Here is a 16,340-nt window from a genome sequence, read left to right as displayed (position 1 = left end):
TCCACTATGTCGTCCCAATTCTCCTCTGCAACGCTGTGCAGCAACCAAGTCTTGCAAGACTCGAGAATCTCGATGCTTGGATGATGGTCGTTCTTGAAGTTTCTCAGATGTTCGTCCAAAAGCCACCTTGTTGTTCTTCTATGACGATATAAAACCGCGTATTCAATTGGTACATGGCTGAAATCGTCTCGGCTTGTGAGATGTGATCTGATGGCTGGCATCTTAGCGGCGACCTCGGCGAGATTGAAGATCGCAAGGATGTGGAGGGCTGTAGGCTTTCTCATATTCCAAAACCCGTCTTGGAATGCGCGGGACTCCAGTATTTGGATCGAGAGTCTAATCGCGGCTTCCTTAGTTAAGAACCGTCCTAAGAGTGTATTGAGATCCTCGGCCCTTGCTTCATCTTTGTCCAGGAAGTGGTGACCCCAGAAGCATGTGGCATAGTCCAACAAAGGATATCGAGTCTTCAGGCCAGATAGTTGTTGTGGAGATTGGACCAGAAGGGTATTGAAATCTTCGAAGCTTATGTATGTAAGACATGTCTCAGCCATGATTGCGTGCGCCTGCTGCTGAAGGCACTATAAGAGAGAAGTGTGGGCAGCTGCGAGGAGAGAAAGTCTTTCAAGGAGGCATGTCGAAGTTGATATACCCCGTTGATCTCATTAATCAGGTCAGCACACTCTGTGCTAATGGATATTCCTTGCGGGAGCCTCTGAGATTGGTTGATCCCCATTCGCCCCGGCTTCATGGACAGTGCTTCCAGTAATTCAGCCTTGGAAAGCGACCGATATGAGTTAGTAACCCATAAAAGGGCTCTCAGAGCTCGATCCCGGACAAATCGCGAAGGATGGCTCATGATCTTTCCAATTTCCTCGCCGTAAAGGTCATCAAGGCCTTCTTTAGTATCGTTGAGGGCGTCTTTGATATCCTCGACACATCCAATTTCTTTGAAGTGCTTTGCTTTAAAGTGAACCCACAGAAAGATTCCACCTGAATTGTTGAACATCAATGTTTTGATTGTTTCAAATTCAACACGTTCCTCTGAAGATGGGCTCGTGTTGATGCCGTCAACTTTCTGCGATATGTAGGCTTTTATGTCGCCATCATTTACACCGTTTCCCATCTGGATCTGCGGGTAAATGGAAAAGGCGCTTTCGACATCTTTGTACTCGGGGCGGCTTAGAACAAGAATGCGTGCTGAGACCCCCGCATCTTTGATCTCAGCTAGACTGGCGAGAAAGGTGCATAGATCCTCGAACTGATGATCCGGAAAGTGGCTGCACTCATCTAGGCCATCAATGACGATGTGAGATGAACGCAATTGACAAACAACCGTCCTGATTCCCTCTTTCATTTCACTCCTCTGCGGTTCTTCCTTGCTGCTGTTATCTGAGCGTGAAAGCAATATTTCAATGCTCTCTGTTATAGGAAGCTGTTTATACAACTGCCCAAGAATGGCTCCAAGGACATTGTTCATCGTCATTCTTGTCTTGGTTTGAGTGGTGGTACAATACGCAAAAGTTACTGCAGTCTTGTCGGCCTGGGATGGTGATGGACTGAGGTCGTGGATTACTCGAGCTGCCAGATGAGACTTTCCCGAGCCAGGTTTACCATGAATCCACAGCAAAGTTGAGACGGGGCTCGCTTTCCAAGTTTGGAAATCTGCATGGTCCAAAAGCCAATCACCGGAACCAGGTACCCGACGCTCAAAATTGTTCTCCTGAATTTCTCCAAAGTCCAAAGTCGGAAGCCAGTATAAAAAGCGGCGACGTCGTTCCTCTGTGTATGATCAGCCATGAATTCATTGACAAAAAGATGGGTTTCCCTACCTTGATGCCAGCCCACTCTTGATTCTGCCCGATCAACTCTGCCTCTGTCTTCATGCTCCCGTTTCAGCATCTTTCCAATGTCATAAAGTCCAACGTGAACTGATCGCAGTTTTCGTGCATTAACCAAGTTTCTCCTCTTCTCCAGTGACGTCAAGTGCAATTTGAAGTCTGTCTTGATGTCCCCGAATCGGACTTCAAAATCTTTGCAAAGACCCTTTAGAGCAAATACCAAGCTGCTCTTTTGCCTTCCGCTATCGTCATAGAATAGCTTAGTAACCTCGATACAGAATTTGAGAATGTCTGCGGCTAAGTTGATCTCGCAAGCTTCAACTGCTACATCGCCGTCAAAAATCCTTTCGTGTCTGTAGTCATTGATAAGGTCTACCTCATCAGCCATCCATTCCAAAGTCTCCAATAATTTGCTTTGGAAGTCGTCGACGCGAGTGCTGAGCGAAAGAATGCAAGTGATGCCTCCGAGCACCAATGATGCTGGCATAGGCGTAAATTGACTGGCGCTAGTCACAATCGGAGCGATTGAATTCGAAAGTTGGTATATCGGCTTCATTTTCCGCGAAAGTCTCGAGACTTTGCTAAGATTGGAGGTGTCCTTGATCGTCTTGGCCAAGTCAGTTACGAAGCCCTCATAGCTGGTTGCGTTTGAGACCCTAAGAAATAGTGCACGGCGCTCTGGCTCAAGCTTTCCTGCTTCAGAAATCCAGAAGCTGATTGCGCCTTGTAGGTCTGTCTGTACGCAGTCATTTTCGATGTTTTTGTCTCCACAAAGGGTTTCTACGGAGTTTGATGGCGTCCGCAGGTGATCTGATGAACCTTTCGACACGTCCCAAGATATCCGTTGTCGAGGCATGGTCGGTTTCTGATGATAGATCAGACTTTGTTCTTGGCGATGGAACAAACCGCCTTGAGTTGGTGAAGAGGAGCACCGAGTATAAATGGATTGAAGAATGGAGTGAGATTAATCTGTCATCTTCGCCGGCGACCTGATCTTACCTTCAAGGGTGGCAGTGCTTCAAGCAGGCAGCGAACCAGTTATTACTCGTGGCACAGCAAAGAGGGGCTGTGACGCCCCCAGAGCTGATTCGTTCAATGCGATCCAATCATGGGAATGTCGAACATGGTGGTAGTACGGTCGAGGCCTAAGAGTAGCCAATGAGATTTTGGAGAAATCAGAAGGATTCCATATCACGATGATCCAACTGCTGAATTCCTGCAATTATAATCTTTATGGGATTAATCCACAGTGTAGAGCATACTGCCTCTAGTTCGTGACTTGTCTCGTCTGCATTTCTACCCGTTGTGAGGGACAGAATCAGTAGTGAGCCATTCTGAATCTGCGCAAGTCAAGCTCTCGAACCACATATTACTTGAGCTGAACAACGTGATAATATCGTACCACCATGACTTTTGTGTAACATTACGAAAAGCCATTGACCAACTGTTTGATATCGGTCTTGACGTGGATATGGCTTCCAAACTCGCTATCATTTTCGCTGTGCATGCTTCCGCTTCCCTCGCCTCCGACTGCCTGACTCTGCAAATCGATCTCATCATCCAACCTCAACCTGGGCCGTGTACTTCGAGTCCCTTTTGAGCCCAGTGGGTAAATAGATCCCTTGTCGCCTGAGCTGCTGGATTTCATGTTCCTGCTTCTCATGGCCCGGAGCAATGGCTTGAAGCTAGGAAGACAGGCAGAAAAGATGCCCACAGACGGCTCAACCGATGACCAAATCGCTACTGGACCCATCATCCATGTTATATCGGTCGCCGTGGAGAAGACTTTGAGATAGTGCACACGCACCGCGCTAGCTATGCAGACACTACAAAGATAGTCAGCACGGGGCGGATACCAAAGATTTTGTAACCAGTCACTTACAATCCTCCTAGTCCAAAAATGCCGCACACTGCAATTTTCTTGTCCTTGCTCATTTGAAGCTTAAGGATCTCGGGAACCGGAATCGCCAACAGTATGACATCCGTGATCAGGTTGATGATAGCCAGAATAAAGAAGAAGTGGCCGACGTCCAGACATGTGCCTGTAGTGCCCTTGAACTGAGTCCAATAGTGCGACAGTGGGTTGCAGCAGAACCCCATGGTGATCATGAAGTAGATAGGGTATGAGCCGACGAGAAAGGCTCCAATCCAAATGGAGAAGCGGAATGACAGTACGTTGCCCATGAAGACACGCCAGTAGAAGAGGAGGATCGATATCTTGGTGGATAGAACGGCGGTGCAGAAGACGAAGCTATAGATATAGAGCAGCTGTAGCTGTTAGTACGAATTCATGATTGTGACGTCTTTCGGAACTTGCCTTTGAAGTTTGGACTAGATCATCCACGCTCAGAGCCCAGACATGGCGACCAGCCCCAGCCTGGCCAACTGTAGTTTGTTGGTTCAAAATCCAAGTTTAACTACGATGGCTATGAGAGAAAACATTGGACTTACTGGCTATTACCATTCCTGCCGTTGCTGCGACAAGTACCCAAGCCACGACGATGGCGTAGTCATCGAGGCTTAGGCCAGCGCCATACTTACTGCGAGCGACCAGGCGACCGGCAACAGAAAGAGCAGCAATGACGAGAAGGACAATTACGATGGCATAGTTCTTCGTGGCCTGGCTCTCGGTCAGGTCAACGCCATCAGGAGGCGGCCCAAAGGCTGCCTCAATGAAGGGGTCTACAGCCATTGTCAACAGTGGGTACGTGAAAGGTGTAAGTTATCGAGGCTGCATGTTCAAACCTTTACCAATGACAAAAGAAAGTCATACAGGAGAGACATGCTTACATGAACGATTGGCGAATTGCACAGATTTCAACGTTCATTGGGTCGTGCCTTCGAGCCAAAGCAAAATCTCGGTGACCAGCCTAATACATGCATTTAGGTACGCGAGTGGATCGGCCAGGAACAAAACTCGCCCATGATCGCCATTCTAATTGTCTGACGAGTCATTTATGCAGCCAGAAGGAGCCCGTCTCCAAAGTTCCTCGTTTCCGGAGCAGTTTCCTACTGAAGGAAAGTGACGCGTTGCAATTCTTTAGTCGAATCCAACCAACGCAAGCGAACGAGGGCCCTCGTCACTTTGGTGGCTCTTGTGGAGCCGAACCAACGAGACGTTGGCGCTCACATCAACCAACATCGCGCAGTGAAGACAGAGCATTATTGATTGATCTGCCCTCCGGGAAGTGACCTAAGGACTACCCGAGTGGAACCCTTCAAGGGCACCTAGCTTGGCGTTGAACTCTCAGAGGAGGGCGGCCGCTGGAGGTGTATAAACAAGCTTGATGCCGTTCCATTTCATTCTCGTTACGGTGACTACGAAAGATCTTTCCCGTCTAAACGAAAACACACAAAAGAAAATCCTCGAAGCAATGGGGTCTGTGCCAGATCTCCACCTTCTCTCGGGGATCCCCCAACTTACCCCCTTGGAGCAGATCAGTCCCCGGGGGTGGGTGCGCTATCTGTTTCCATTCCAACTCCCACAGGACTACGACCCTGAAGCCATCACGGACATCTTTCGCAGAAGCCTGCAGGCCACCAGGGACCGCTTCCCGACGTTGGCGTGCGAGGCTGTTCCTGATCCTGACGCAAAACAAGCCAACGCGCTCAAACTTCAAAAGATCACCGACCACGAGATCGAGCCCATCATCATCAATGATTTGCGCCATTCAGAAACATTCACAGCCTCATTTGAGGAGCTCAAGGCTAAGCGTTTCCCAGTCTCGAGCTTCCCCGCTGAAGTTTTCACCCGCTGCCCCATTTGGCCTGCCCCTGGACAGCGGTTGCCCATTACAATTGTGCAAGCCAACTTTATCCGCGGTGGCTTGATTCTCAACTGGAATTTATTTCATCTCGTCGGTGATGTACAAGCATTCTACAACTGGATTCGCGTCTGGGCTGAGGAGACTCGCCGAGCTCAAAGTCTTGAAATCGTGGATCCCGTTCGGTATCCTGACCACATCTACACGGACCGCCAAATTGCACACGACTCGCCACAGACTCTTCCCCAAGGCAAGGCCGGCCGTCTCGAAGACCATCCAGAGTACACCATTGTCACGGATCCTGCGACGCAGCTGGCTAAGATCGCGACAACAGATGGTCATGTCGGACAGATTTTCTACCTATCGAAGAATTCGCTGGAACGACTGAAACGGGATGCCCAACCCAAGACGAATGACGGGTCTTTCGTGTCCACCAACGACGCGCTCTCAGCTTTGATCTGGCGAAGCATCATGGCAGCTCAGTTTGACATGACCCAGCTGGATGGCAGCGAAATATCTGTTTACAATATCGCCATCAACGGCCGGGGACGAAGCCAGCCGCCGATTCACCCGCAAGCCATGGGGAGCTTCCTCGGTTTCATTCAGGTTGAGCTTCCCATCAAGAAGATTCTCGAGACCGACAACATTGCGGCCTTGTCCCTCTTGATTCGCAAGGCCATCATTGCAATGGACAAGGATTTCTCGGGCTCGTTCATCAACGATGTCGTTCGGCTGGTGAATAATCAGAAGGACCTTGGCGCTCTGATCCCAACGTCATTTCTGGATGTGCCTGGCCAGAACTGCGCGCAGACGTCGTGGGAGAAGTTCAAGATGTACGATCTTGATTGGGGCCATGCGCTGGGTGGCAAGATTGCGGCTATCCGCTCACCTAGCTGTGGTTTTCTTAACGGCATGCAGATGATGTATCCTCAACACCCCGATGGTGGCCGGGAGATGCTTGTAGGTATTTATGAGGATTGCTTGGAGAAGCTTTGCAACGATCCGATCTGGACTAGATATGCCGAGCGTCGATAGCGATTTCATGGCTCGCGAAATATGATTAACAGCCCTTAAGTGATGTTCTTGAACAGAGGTTCCCGCTATGTCTTCTCAGTTTATACTACCTAGTCTTGCATAAACATCCCTGATTTACTGCCCTTTCACAATTCAGAAGAGCTTGATGAAACATCCAGTCCGCCGAACTTTCCAGCGGCATCAGAATTCGACGCCTGCGCAGGGGCATTCAGAATACCGCAAGGAAACAGTGGGCTGCTTCAGTGGGATCCACGTTTCTCAAACGAAATTGGTGGTTACGAAAAGCTGGGGAAACCTGCGGCTTCTTGGACCGGACGAATCTATTAACGCACCAATCAAGTGTACTACCAATCATCTGGAACTGGCGCCGGAGAGCGAAGCTGAAATCAGAAGGTTGTTCCACACTCCGTGTGACAGTGTGTTGGCGCTAGAGTGGACCATGAAGTTGGGACCCATTCAATTTCATGTTACGTAGTGGCAAGCCGTTGCCTTTCCGCCAAGGCCCGTAGCGTACCTTAAACTAACTGTTGTTGAGCCTGGTGGGTGGTTTAATACTTGTATTGGAGGGTGATACATACTCTTGGATATCGCTTCGTAAGCCCTAATGGCCACCTGTCTCTGAGTCTATGCAGCAGGGTAGATGGTCTCATCGCACTGGCAGTGGACTGAACCAGCATCACAGTGGACCCAACAAGTTCTCGTGTTGCTTGAGAGCAAACCCTTGTAAACCGGTGGAGAGAGGTGATAAACCCGGCCAGGGGCTGAGAGACATCACAGGCCCATTGGCGGGGGCTGTTGGGGCCACGACGATATCGGCACAGTTTCAGCCGAGACCGAGTATAGGCAGATGGACATGTCGAGGGAGAGTAACCTAGAGTAGATAGTTAGGACGACACTCACCAATATCGACACAGATTTCCAAGAACCAGAATGGGGGAGGAGGGGACAAAAGGAGTATCGTGTAGGCTATGTGCGCCTGCAGAGATCAATATTACATCCAGGAATGATATTGAATCTTCACGGTTGCAAAACTCGACAAATGGTCTCTCTTGGGCAGTCAACTCAAGACGTCAAACTTGGCTATGGAGACTGCTAACGAAGTTCCTTGAAAGAGAACGTTCGCTTCGCTGAAAGGACTTCATCAGTCGATCACGACATGAAGACGTTGCGTCGAGTCGATCTTCGGCAATGCTTGAGCTTCATGTCAAACATCCCGAGGTCGCCCGAATTATCATCCGAGTTCATTGGCCAACAGGTAAAGTAGCACTTTGTAGACAGCGACAGAACAATAATGATGACACAACAGAAGGAGAGCCACTCTAATAGGACTAGAAGACCCATATTGAGAATTTAGCCAAAGAGGAAGTTTTCGGTCGAATCACCCCCGCCCTGGGGAAGACTTACATATCTCCTAGTAGTGTTTGACGCAACTGGTGTTTGTGCAACATGCGTAGTAGTTAGATCAGAAACATATGGATGGCGTTTTCATAAGAAGACTGACGGCTACAGCATTCCCAACGCTGATTCAAGTAAGATCGAATATGAAAACTCTAGTTGGGTACCAGGGGGTGAAGATCTGAATTAGTGTGTCCATGATCATAGTGATATATTCAATTACTAATTATAATTCAACTGCGGAGCACCTTACTGTAATGTTCTATGAAGAAGGCGCAACTGTAGGTGCTCTAGACCGATGCGTAGATACCCTCGGTGCTGTGCACATGTTACATTACTACTATTTGGAGGCGCAACTGTATCAAACACCGGCAACTGCATCTTCAGCAACTCGACACGATCTCGTTACCAGAAGGTGAAATCAAACCAGCGCCACTGATCCAAATTTTGCACTGCCCATCCTCTCTGACGGGCTGTAAGCTCCTCCTGGCCTGTTCGCAGAACCTCGTGGCGTAAATGCACGCTCCATCGCTGGCAATTAATGCCAGCATGCGCGTCAGCCCATCCAAAAGGTGGACTTGAATCATCGTTCTCGTCATGTTCCAAGTGGCGCATAGCATCCTCGCGCCGATGCAACTCGTCACGTGGGTCCCCGTCTCTTTCTGCCACTTTATTAGAACCAATGCTCACAGGCAACGGTCCTGCCATGAGGAATTTAACCCGGGCAATAGTACCCATATCGGCCCCTTTAGGTTGTATCTATCTGCTCTGCTAAGGGGGTGTTGCAATTTCCAGATCAGCAGCCAGCAGAGCTCGCCCCAAGACGACCTTTCTGTGTGGCACGCCAAGATTGCGGTAAGTTGCAGCTCTCTCCTTCTGCAACTCTGTTCCCAGGCTGTCCACTATAATCCTATCCAGCCTCGCCGTTCCTCTGCAGTAAAAGAATGCCTGCTCTACCATACAGCAGATGAAGGAGTGAACATCAGACAGCTAGTAGATCTCCCAAGGTCTACAGAGACTAATGAAATCATACAGCATATTAAACCCTTCCAGTTGAGACTCGCCACCTTTGGTGATGCAGGTCAGAGCCTGATACCGCAGTGGGCTTTTACGAAACGCAAACGCTCTATAAAGCTTAGTAGATAGGCGGCGTCTGGATACATCTTGAGATCCATGAGCCTTAACGCAGCGAATTCGTTAGTGAGAAACTGCACGCTGTGATTTACGTGGCGCAGTGCTATAGCTACATCAATAGTTGCTAACGCCAAATTCTCATCGTCTCTAGGTAGTAACCTATATCTCTAAATAATCCTAATTCTCCCTCATCTCCTTAGTGTTCGATTTTAGCTAGGGCTAGAGTGGCCACAGCCAGAGCATCCCACAGCGCCAGGCCAAGACCTCAGACCAGAATGCTGAGGAAGACAGTTCGATTAGCTGGAAGAAACGCTCTGTAAATTGTAGGTGAGGCACTAATATAACGATAGCATGGAAATCTATCTTCGAGTGTGAGGCAGATAAAATCGCCTCGAGCAGCTCCATCAGTAGTGACTCATGCCTAGAGGGGAGATGTTCGGGCACTGACTGTCCTATCGTATCAATAACTCTATGCAAGCCGAGGGCGTTTTCGCTGCTATTGCGAGGTTGAATGAAAGAATCAGAGCTTTGAAGTGCAAATACGGTCGATTATTGTATTGCGGACTGTCGTATTACTCAATGGGAAGGGGGAAAACATATAAGATGGATAAAATGGCCAGAGCCCCGCAAATCAAAGCAACAGCGCGTCCACCATCATTCCCTGGACCATGCTGCCGGGCTTGGCACTCAATCGTCCAACCCAATAACGGAAAGGATTGAAGAACACAGATGGAATGACTGGCGCGCCTATAGTCTGGCCTTCGAAAGGCGCAGCGTCTAAATTAATGCAAACAGAGTGAATCCCTTGTTGTATTGTAGTTAATGAAGAAACCCTGACGGAGAATGCATAGAAGATTTCATCTGTCATAGGATTAGCTTGAACTACTAGATAAATAACCGCAAAGTGATGTGACGTGGCATTTCTACACCTATCCATCCCTCGCGGTATTTAAAAGAACGTAGCATAGGGAAGTGATTATCACCTGAATCAATCGTTCTCAAGCAAAGATGTAAATTCATAGCAAGCCTTGGATTCCATCTCCCGCTCCGTGGTAGCCTCCTGATATTTGTAGACATGAACCCACAGGTTTCTCCTGATCCTTAGGTACATCTTAAGGTGCCTCAGCCTGGGCAACTTTTCTACGTTCAGCTCTATTCAAATGGTTGTAACGATGGTCTCGCATGTAGTGATATTCTCTCAAATGACGCCGTGTATTTTCGTTATAGCTGGAAACCATATGGCAGTGAACACATACTCTAGTCCACAGCCCCTGTCTCCTTCGAGCATTCTGAAGCCTAGAGTGCGCCACTTCAGACGCAGTGCGGAGATTCGCGTCAGTAGGCGAGGCTGCTGCCGCTGCAGCTGCAGCTTGTGCTCGCGCAACGTACGTAGCCACAATCCTGGCACACTCTTGAACAGCTCGATTCTGGAGATTGGCTGGAATTGTCGCGACCAAGGCTGGAGCATTGGCGCAGAGTTGGTTGGCAGTGAGACGTGGAGGGTTGTTAGCTGGGGCAACAGGAATGGGGGCAGCAGGAGGGGCAGCAGGAGGGTCAGCAGGAGGGGGACCAGCAACGGGAACAGCAGCGGGAACATAATTCGAGTCCGGAGACGCTGATCTGTCTGTCGATTGGGAAGGGCTATCAGACGGGGAGGAGTCGGCAACCATCTCTTCAAGGTTGTTGTGTCCCTCCTCAACATCCTGATGGATGTCGTAGGCAAGCTGCTCGTTTTCGCTGAGCTCTACCGCAATTTCATTCTCGTTGCGCGTAACCCCGCGGCTCAACTCCAATCCTCTCTGTTGCAACAAGAGGGCTCGGCCCGCGGCTGTCCTTACAATGCCAAGCTGTTCCCGCGAACCTGAGATACACTCTCGGAGGTCCGTGATGTTATTCACCCTAGTTTCGAACTCGTTGTCGTTAGGAGAAGACATCGTGACGTCTATGCTACGGTGTAATTTGTGTAATGGATGAAAGTAACGTGGAAAGAGTTTGTTGTTTATTGGTAGTATTCGAGTTACGAGGAAACCGCGTGGATGATGAGGTTGCAATGTGAAACTGAATGAGATAGGCAAAGGCTCGTGGTAAGAAATGTTATATTGGAATGACCTGAGAACTGATATGATTTCGGGAATGATTCAGACGGAATATAAGGTCGAGATACGGGCAGAACCGTCGCAAAACTGTTATTCAGGCCATTCTTTAGCACACAGCAGACTGCGTTTTTGGACAGCTTTCAACTACTTCCTAGCTTCAAAGACTCTCATAGGCCGCTATTTTCTAATCTTGAGTATCACGTTTATCGTCAGGAAGCAAGGGAGCAACGATTCTTTCTGTTCGGCGAACAAGCCTATTGACCGTCAATAATGAGTAATGCACAAGGGCAGTGGAACCTTTATTGCCACTGCAGGGTAAAAGTTTCTTACAGTGACAAGCGTATTGTTTTCTCTCTTGATTTCATGTCAAGGTCTTGAACTCGTTCTACTTGCCCAATCCAACAGATTGATTACACATCCTGTTTCCGATTTGCTTGCCTAAGCCCCGGCTGTAACAAGCATCGCTAGACCACTACTTTAGATTTCTTGGATCTCAATCTTTCTATTCATTCCAGCAGATAGGTCCCCATGATAGCTAATCCTGCATTCTCGCCTTTGTCTTGCACCACTCGCTGCATCATTCGGTAAAACAACTCGAGCCCGTCCGCGTTGATCTTCTCCTCTGCTAAGGTTGTCAAGATGGTCTGCAGCCCTTTCAACTGCATCGAGACCGGATTTCCAAAGTTCTCGTCCCAGTCCTCCTTATCCAAAGCTCTTGATAGATTGACTAGATGAGGCAAAAATGTCGAGAGGAGAGGGAGCACAATCTTCTTCATTGGTACTTCAGTTGATGGTGATTCTGTGGCCAGGTCATCGGGCCGCTGCCGCTTGAGCACATTCAGCGCGACAATTGCCCCGGAATACATGCCATACATGGCTGCGAGGGCCGCAATATCCCAGAGGCTTGCTGCGCCGGAGTCCTGGGCAACGTAGTGAGAACTTCCTAGCGGCCTGAGAATCCCCGAGACACTTTCGAATTCGGCTTCATTTTCTCCGCTAAAGAACATGGACGAGTGCATGGTGCCAATAAGCTCGGGAGTGACCATGATTGCGCCGTCGAAATATTTCGCAATACCGTTGGATTTAAGACGCGTCTCCATATCCCGGGCTTGCTTAGACGTGCCGGTGGTAATGTTGATGACCGTAATGCTTCTCTCGGTTCCTTTGAGGGGTAAAATGGGCGTTAGGACTTCGTCAATGTCATCGTAAGTTGAGACGCATAAGACAATTTTGTCGCTGTAATGCATTGCTTCGTTGATGTTTGGCTCGAACATTGCACCCCTTTCCACAAGTTTGGCGATTTTTGGTCGATCGATGTTGCGGTTCCACATTGCGACCTTCAACCCCGAGTCAAGCCATGCACTGACCATGGCGGCTCCGATATTGCCGACTCCAACGATGGTGACATCAGCGTTGTTCATCTTGATTGTCCGGATCGGCTTGTAAGTGAGATTTCGTTTTGGATGTTTCCCGTATGAATGAGGTTACTTGGAATCTTGATTGGGGGGCATCGGATCATATATATATCACCATCGAAGACTTCACTTTCGGCTGACGCCTATGAGAATGACACCTCTACAGCGCTTTTTGCCAGGTTTATCGTCTACTACTTTTCCGAGTTGTGAATAACAGGTCTCGGTTTTCGGTTGTTACGGCCTCCGAGTGCACATGTTGAGCTCGACATTTTCGACATCTTGTTCATCCCACCGTCTAGAAAATTGCCCAAAACAGTCAAACTCCAAGTTCAAACTTTCGGAGTTCTGTTATGGCGCAATTTCATCTCGTAAATGAACCAATGGCGTCCTTTCCCGTGCGTTTTCGGATTCCGACTTCCGATGAGACCCAAAAGACATCCTCGTAATTCGCGAACTAATTCTTGCGCACATGAGTTTAAAAGCCAAGGCTGCGCTGTATCATAGGCGTAGAAAAAAAGTTTAGAAGTTGTTTTAAGAACAATATCCTAAGTCTAAAGGCTCATTTTTGCATCAGTTGGAAAACTACGTGGTCATCTTCTAAGCTTACATGTAAGGTAATGACGAAGGCGTGGAGTCATGCATGGATGTAGTCATGGATGGGCTCTCTCGGTTATCCTTCCGTTCATCTAAACAATCACGCCAAGATTTCTAGGACGTCTTTGCGATATGTATATATGGAATTAACAGAGTGGTTCGCCTCTTAGAAGGGGATCCTAGTATCTATGGTCGCTCAAAAAAGACAGGCTTGACGTGAAAATCATCAACATCGCCGCATAACACATTATTTGCAACAATCATGCTGTTGCAAAAGTCTACTATCACCGCTTAAATCCACAGAACAGAAATTTCAGTTCAAGAATCCATCGTGCAGCTTGAGCAGGTCGATGCCGGAGAAACGGCCTGCTGAGGCTCGCTTTGCGTGATCTTGCGGCATCGCCGAGGAAACAAGTTGTTTCTTAACCGTTGGTGAATCTTTTTGTAATGTTCCCTCTATTTCCAAGTCAGTGTTTGCTGCAGATAACAGGGCGAGACTAACGCGTACCATATTGTCCTTGCGACTGAAGATTCTGTCGCAGTCGGGGTGGAGACACCGGACTGCGGGCTTGTGAGACCCCATATGTCGCTGGAAGTCCTTGCGAGTCGCGAAGCCGACGCCTGCTTGCTGGCAACGCTTCTCGGTGCAGAAGAAGTACTTTGCGTGGCCCCGGAAATGCTTTCGCAAATCACAGGCTCTAAGAAAGACGCGCGACGAGCAGCACCCTGCGTACCGGCAACGCCAGTTTCCGGCGACATCGAGGTAGCCCATCTGATGAAGATCCGAAGGACCCCAGCTGTCGACCTCTAGCTCTTTGGGAGGTGAGCTTGGTGATGTGGTCACACTGCTGGGTGATGGGGCGAACTCGAATTGCTCGCTGGGGACAGGTGAGAAATCCGGGGGAGGAGAGGGCGTGGCGTAGGCGGTGTTGAATGTGAAGTCCGAATCCATAGAGAGTGTTGGGCTGGTGGCCATCATTGGCATTGGTTGCTGGCATGTTTGGAATGAGAAAGGGTACAGAAAGCTGTCGAGGCTATCCCCAGAAGGGTAAGGAATGAACTGGGAGTCAAAGGTGTATCCCATGTTGCCGTCGACACTGGGGAAGAAAGTGTGGGAGGTTTCTTCGAGATAGGACTCCATGGCGCCTGATACCTGCAGACAGAGAATTGAATGATAAGAAATGGTTTGAAGAAATCAGAAAGCCGCCGAGAAGATTTTGAACTGTGATCTGGAGAGAAGCAGAAGAAGCGATCTTGGCGAGAACCGGATCGACGCTGGCGTTTATGTATCTCACGATCTGGGCTTTCCCACCATCCATCACCCGTCACCCGTCATCGTATGCAAGTCATATAAACAAGGTGGTATATCTCGTGTCGGAATGCAACGTCGGCGCCTACCCTCCAAAACGCCGGGGGGTTGGTGATGGATGCATGGCATCCGGCGAGAGGGTGAACCGGGCCATAAACGGCCTGACGACGGCGGAACAATGGCAGGGCCCACATGAAAGAGGCGTCGCCCTCTTCCTCTCTCGGCAAATGCGTTAGACTTTTGAGATCTCAGCAGATCTATTCCCTATCTAGGGACAACCGACCGACCGTTTCAATTGTCAGCCATTTGACATCGGCGTTAGGTGCGTCGATGCCAAGGATCTCGTGGCACGAACAGTTGGGGAAATGAGGGGAGACGGCGGAACAAGTGTGCATCCGCTGAAATGCGATTCGCTAACCAGAACGTCCAGGAGGCCATGTTGCAGCGTCAGATCGCCTGGAGATCACGAAAATTGCACAGCCCGTCGCCCAGGGTCAGATATAGCTATTATAGCCCCTCCTCAGCTTAATCACGACAGTCATCAATGTCAATGGGGAGAGGAGGTTCGTGCGCAACGCGGGACGGGATGCCACCGTCTTTTCTAAGCGCTGACTGAACTTAAGACAGCGTCTTAATGGACATCTTGTGCCCTAAAATTGTAAACATCTCGCTGGGACATGCTGTCTTCTGGCGGCTGATTGCGGGGAGGTGTCATGGTGATGGGTATGGATCCCCTTGTTCCCGATGTTGATTGCGATTGGCTCTTGGAAAGCTGTCAAGCCAAACCATAAAGTTAAGGAAGCGCAGAGTTCCGAGATGGCCTTCTCATGAGCCAATCGGTAGCCAAGAACTTTTGACATGTCGAGGCTGTCTGGGATTGATCCATGATGCTGTTCCCGCTTCAGACTTGACAGTCTATTGGAAAGCAGTTATTCATCCACGGAATAAACACGGCCTCCCAATCACAGCCAAGTCGTGCCCCCTTGGCCTTTCTCTGACACCTGGAAGCCAATTCCGTAAGGCTGGACGACAGGCCCGTCAAGTGTCCCAGACGGATAAAAGTGGTTCTCTTCAGGGGAATAGCGAGATGCGATTCGCTCATGAGAATCGACCTCAGCCACGCTCAGCTGCATGACTCGAGACGTTCGGTGGGGGTTTCTTCCTCCGTGTTCACTGGATCGTCACCCTTCCTTGCCATGATCGGCCGGGCTCGCCAACGTCACTTTGTCAATCTAGGCCTCCTCGAAACTGCCCACCTTGACGGTTGAAGCAATGCCATGATCACGGCGACGACGGCGAGAGCGGCTATGGCGCGTGTCATGTACCCCGCCGATAAACACGTTCCGGTCGATCATCAGCGGAGGAGGCCTCTCCTTCTCCGCCGAACTGAGTTTAATATGTGGTTGATAGAGACACCGGCCGAGAGCAGCGAGTATTCTTCCACAGGCCTGGCCTATACTATACGTGTTTTGTTTGCAGTGATAGCCAAGCTGATGGCCCTGCCCGGCTGGGTTCTTCCCGTTGATTCCCCTTGTCGCTTCTGTCTGGCTAGACCGGCGCCGGAGCGCCACACTGCATCAGGTTCATGTTGAAGACCAGAAATGTTCTTGAGTTTATCACAGTTAGGTGGTCACATCAATTATAACTGCGGATAAGGACGGCCTACTCTCGTCCCGGTGTCATCATAGTGAATATCCCCCACGCCGATGATCCACGCTGGTGCTGTTGATCGATGCTGCACATCTACGCAGACGTAACGG

At 49.5% G+C, this 16,340-nt stretch overlaps 5 protein-coding genes across 5 annotated transcripts; 1 reads left to right on the top strand and 4 right to left on the bottom strand.

The window, feature by feature from the left end:
- Nucleotides 1–523: 523 nt before the first annotated feature.
- CGCA056_v005327 (Vegetative incompatibility protein HET-E-1) lies at nt 524–2,694 on the bottom strand (the record flags this gene model as incomplete). Its single annotated transcript, XM_037320580.1, has 2 exons — nt 524–1,779; nt 1,848–2,694. The coding sequence occupies 2 exons, from the start codon at nt 2,692–2,694 to the stop codon at nt 524–526; spliced, it is 2,103 nt and encodes a 700-aa protein (XP_037182279.1).
- A 567-nt stretch (nt 2,695–3,261) lies between these two features.
- On the bottom strand, nt 3,262–4,530 carry CGCA056_v005326 (Satratoxin biosynthesis SC1 cluster protein 4; the record flags this gene model as incomplete). The annotated part of the gene is made up of 3 exons (XM_037320579.1): nt 3,262–3,664; nt 3,721–4,106; nt 4,327–4,530. 3 exons carry the CDS (start codon nt 4,528–4,530, stop codon nt 3,262–3,264), a joined length of 993 nt encoding a protein of 330 aa, XP_037182280.1.
- Nucleotides 4,531–5,212: 682 nt separating this feature from the next.
- On the top strand, nt 5,213–6,637 carry easC-1 (Acyltransferase easC; the record flags this gene model as incomplete). Its single annotated transcript, XM_037320578.1, has 1 exon — nt 5,213–6,637. One exon carries the CDS (start codon nt 5,213–5,215, stop codon nt 6,635–6,637), a length of 1,425 nt encoding a protein of 474 aa, XP_037182277.1.
- Nucleotides 6,638–10,278: 3,641 nt separating this feature from the next.
- On the bottom strand, nt 10,279–11,100 carry CGCA056_v005324 (uncharacterized protein; the record flags this gene model as incomplete). The annotated part of the gene is made up of 1 exon (XM_037320577.1): nt 10,279–11,100. The coding sequence occupies one exon, from the start codon at nt 11,098–11,100 to the stop codon at nt 10,279–10,281; it is 822 nt and encodes a 273-aa protein (XP_037182278.1).
- Nucleotides 11,101–13,589: 2,489 nt separating this feature from the next.
- On the bottom strand, nt 13,590–14,412 carry TRI6-1 (Trichothecene biosynthesis transcription regulator TRI6; the record flags this gene model as incomplete). The annotated part of the gene is made up of 2 exons (XM_037320576.1): nt 13,590–13,727; nt 13,780–14,412. 2 exons carry the CDS (start codon nt 14,410–14,412, stop codon nt 13,590–13,592), a joined length of 771 nt encoding a protein of 256 aa, XP_037182275.1.
- Nucleotides 14,413–16,340: the final 1,928 nt, after the last annotated feature.

This window comes from Colletotrichum aenigma (genome assembly GCF_013390185.1).
Source record: "Colletotrichum aenigma strain Cg56 chromosome Unknown KSG_Cg56_contig03, whole genome shotgun sequence".
In the NCBI taxonomy this organism is placed as follows: Eukaryota; Fungi; Ascomycota; class Sordariomycetes; order Glomerellales; family Glomerellaceae; genus Colletotrichum; species Colletotrichum aenigma.
This window is presented reverse-complemented; position numbering and strand designations above follow the sequence as displayed.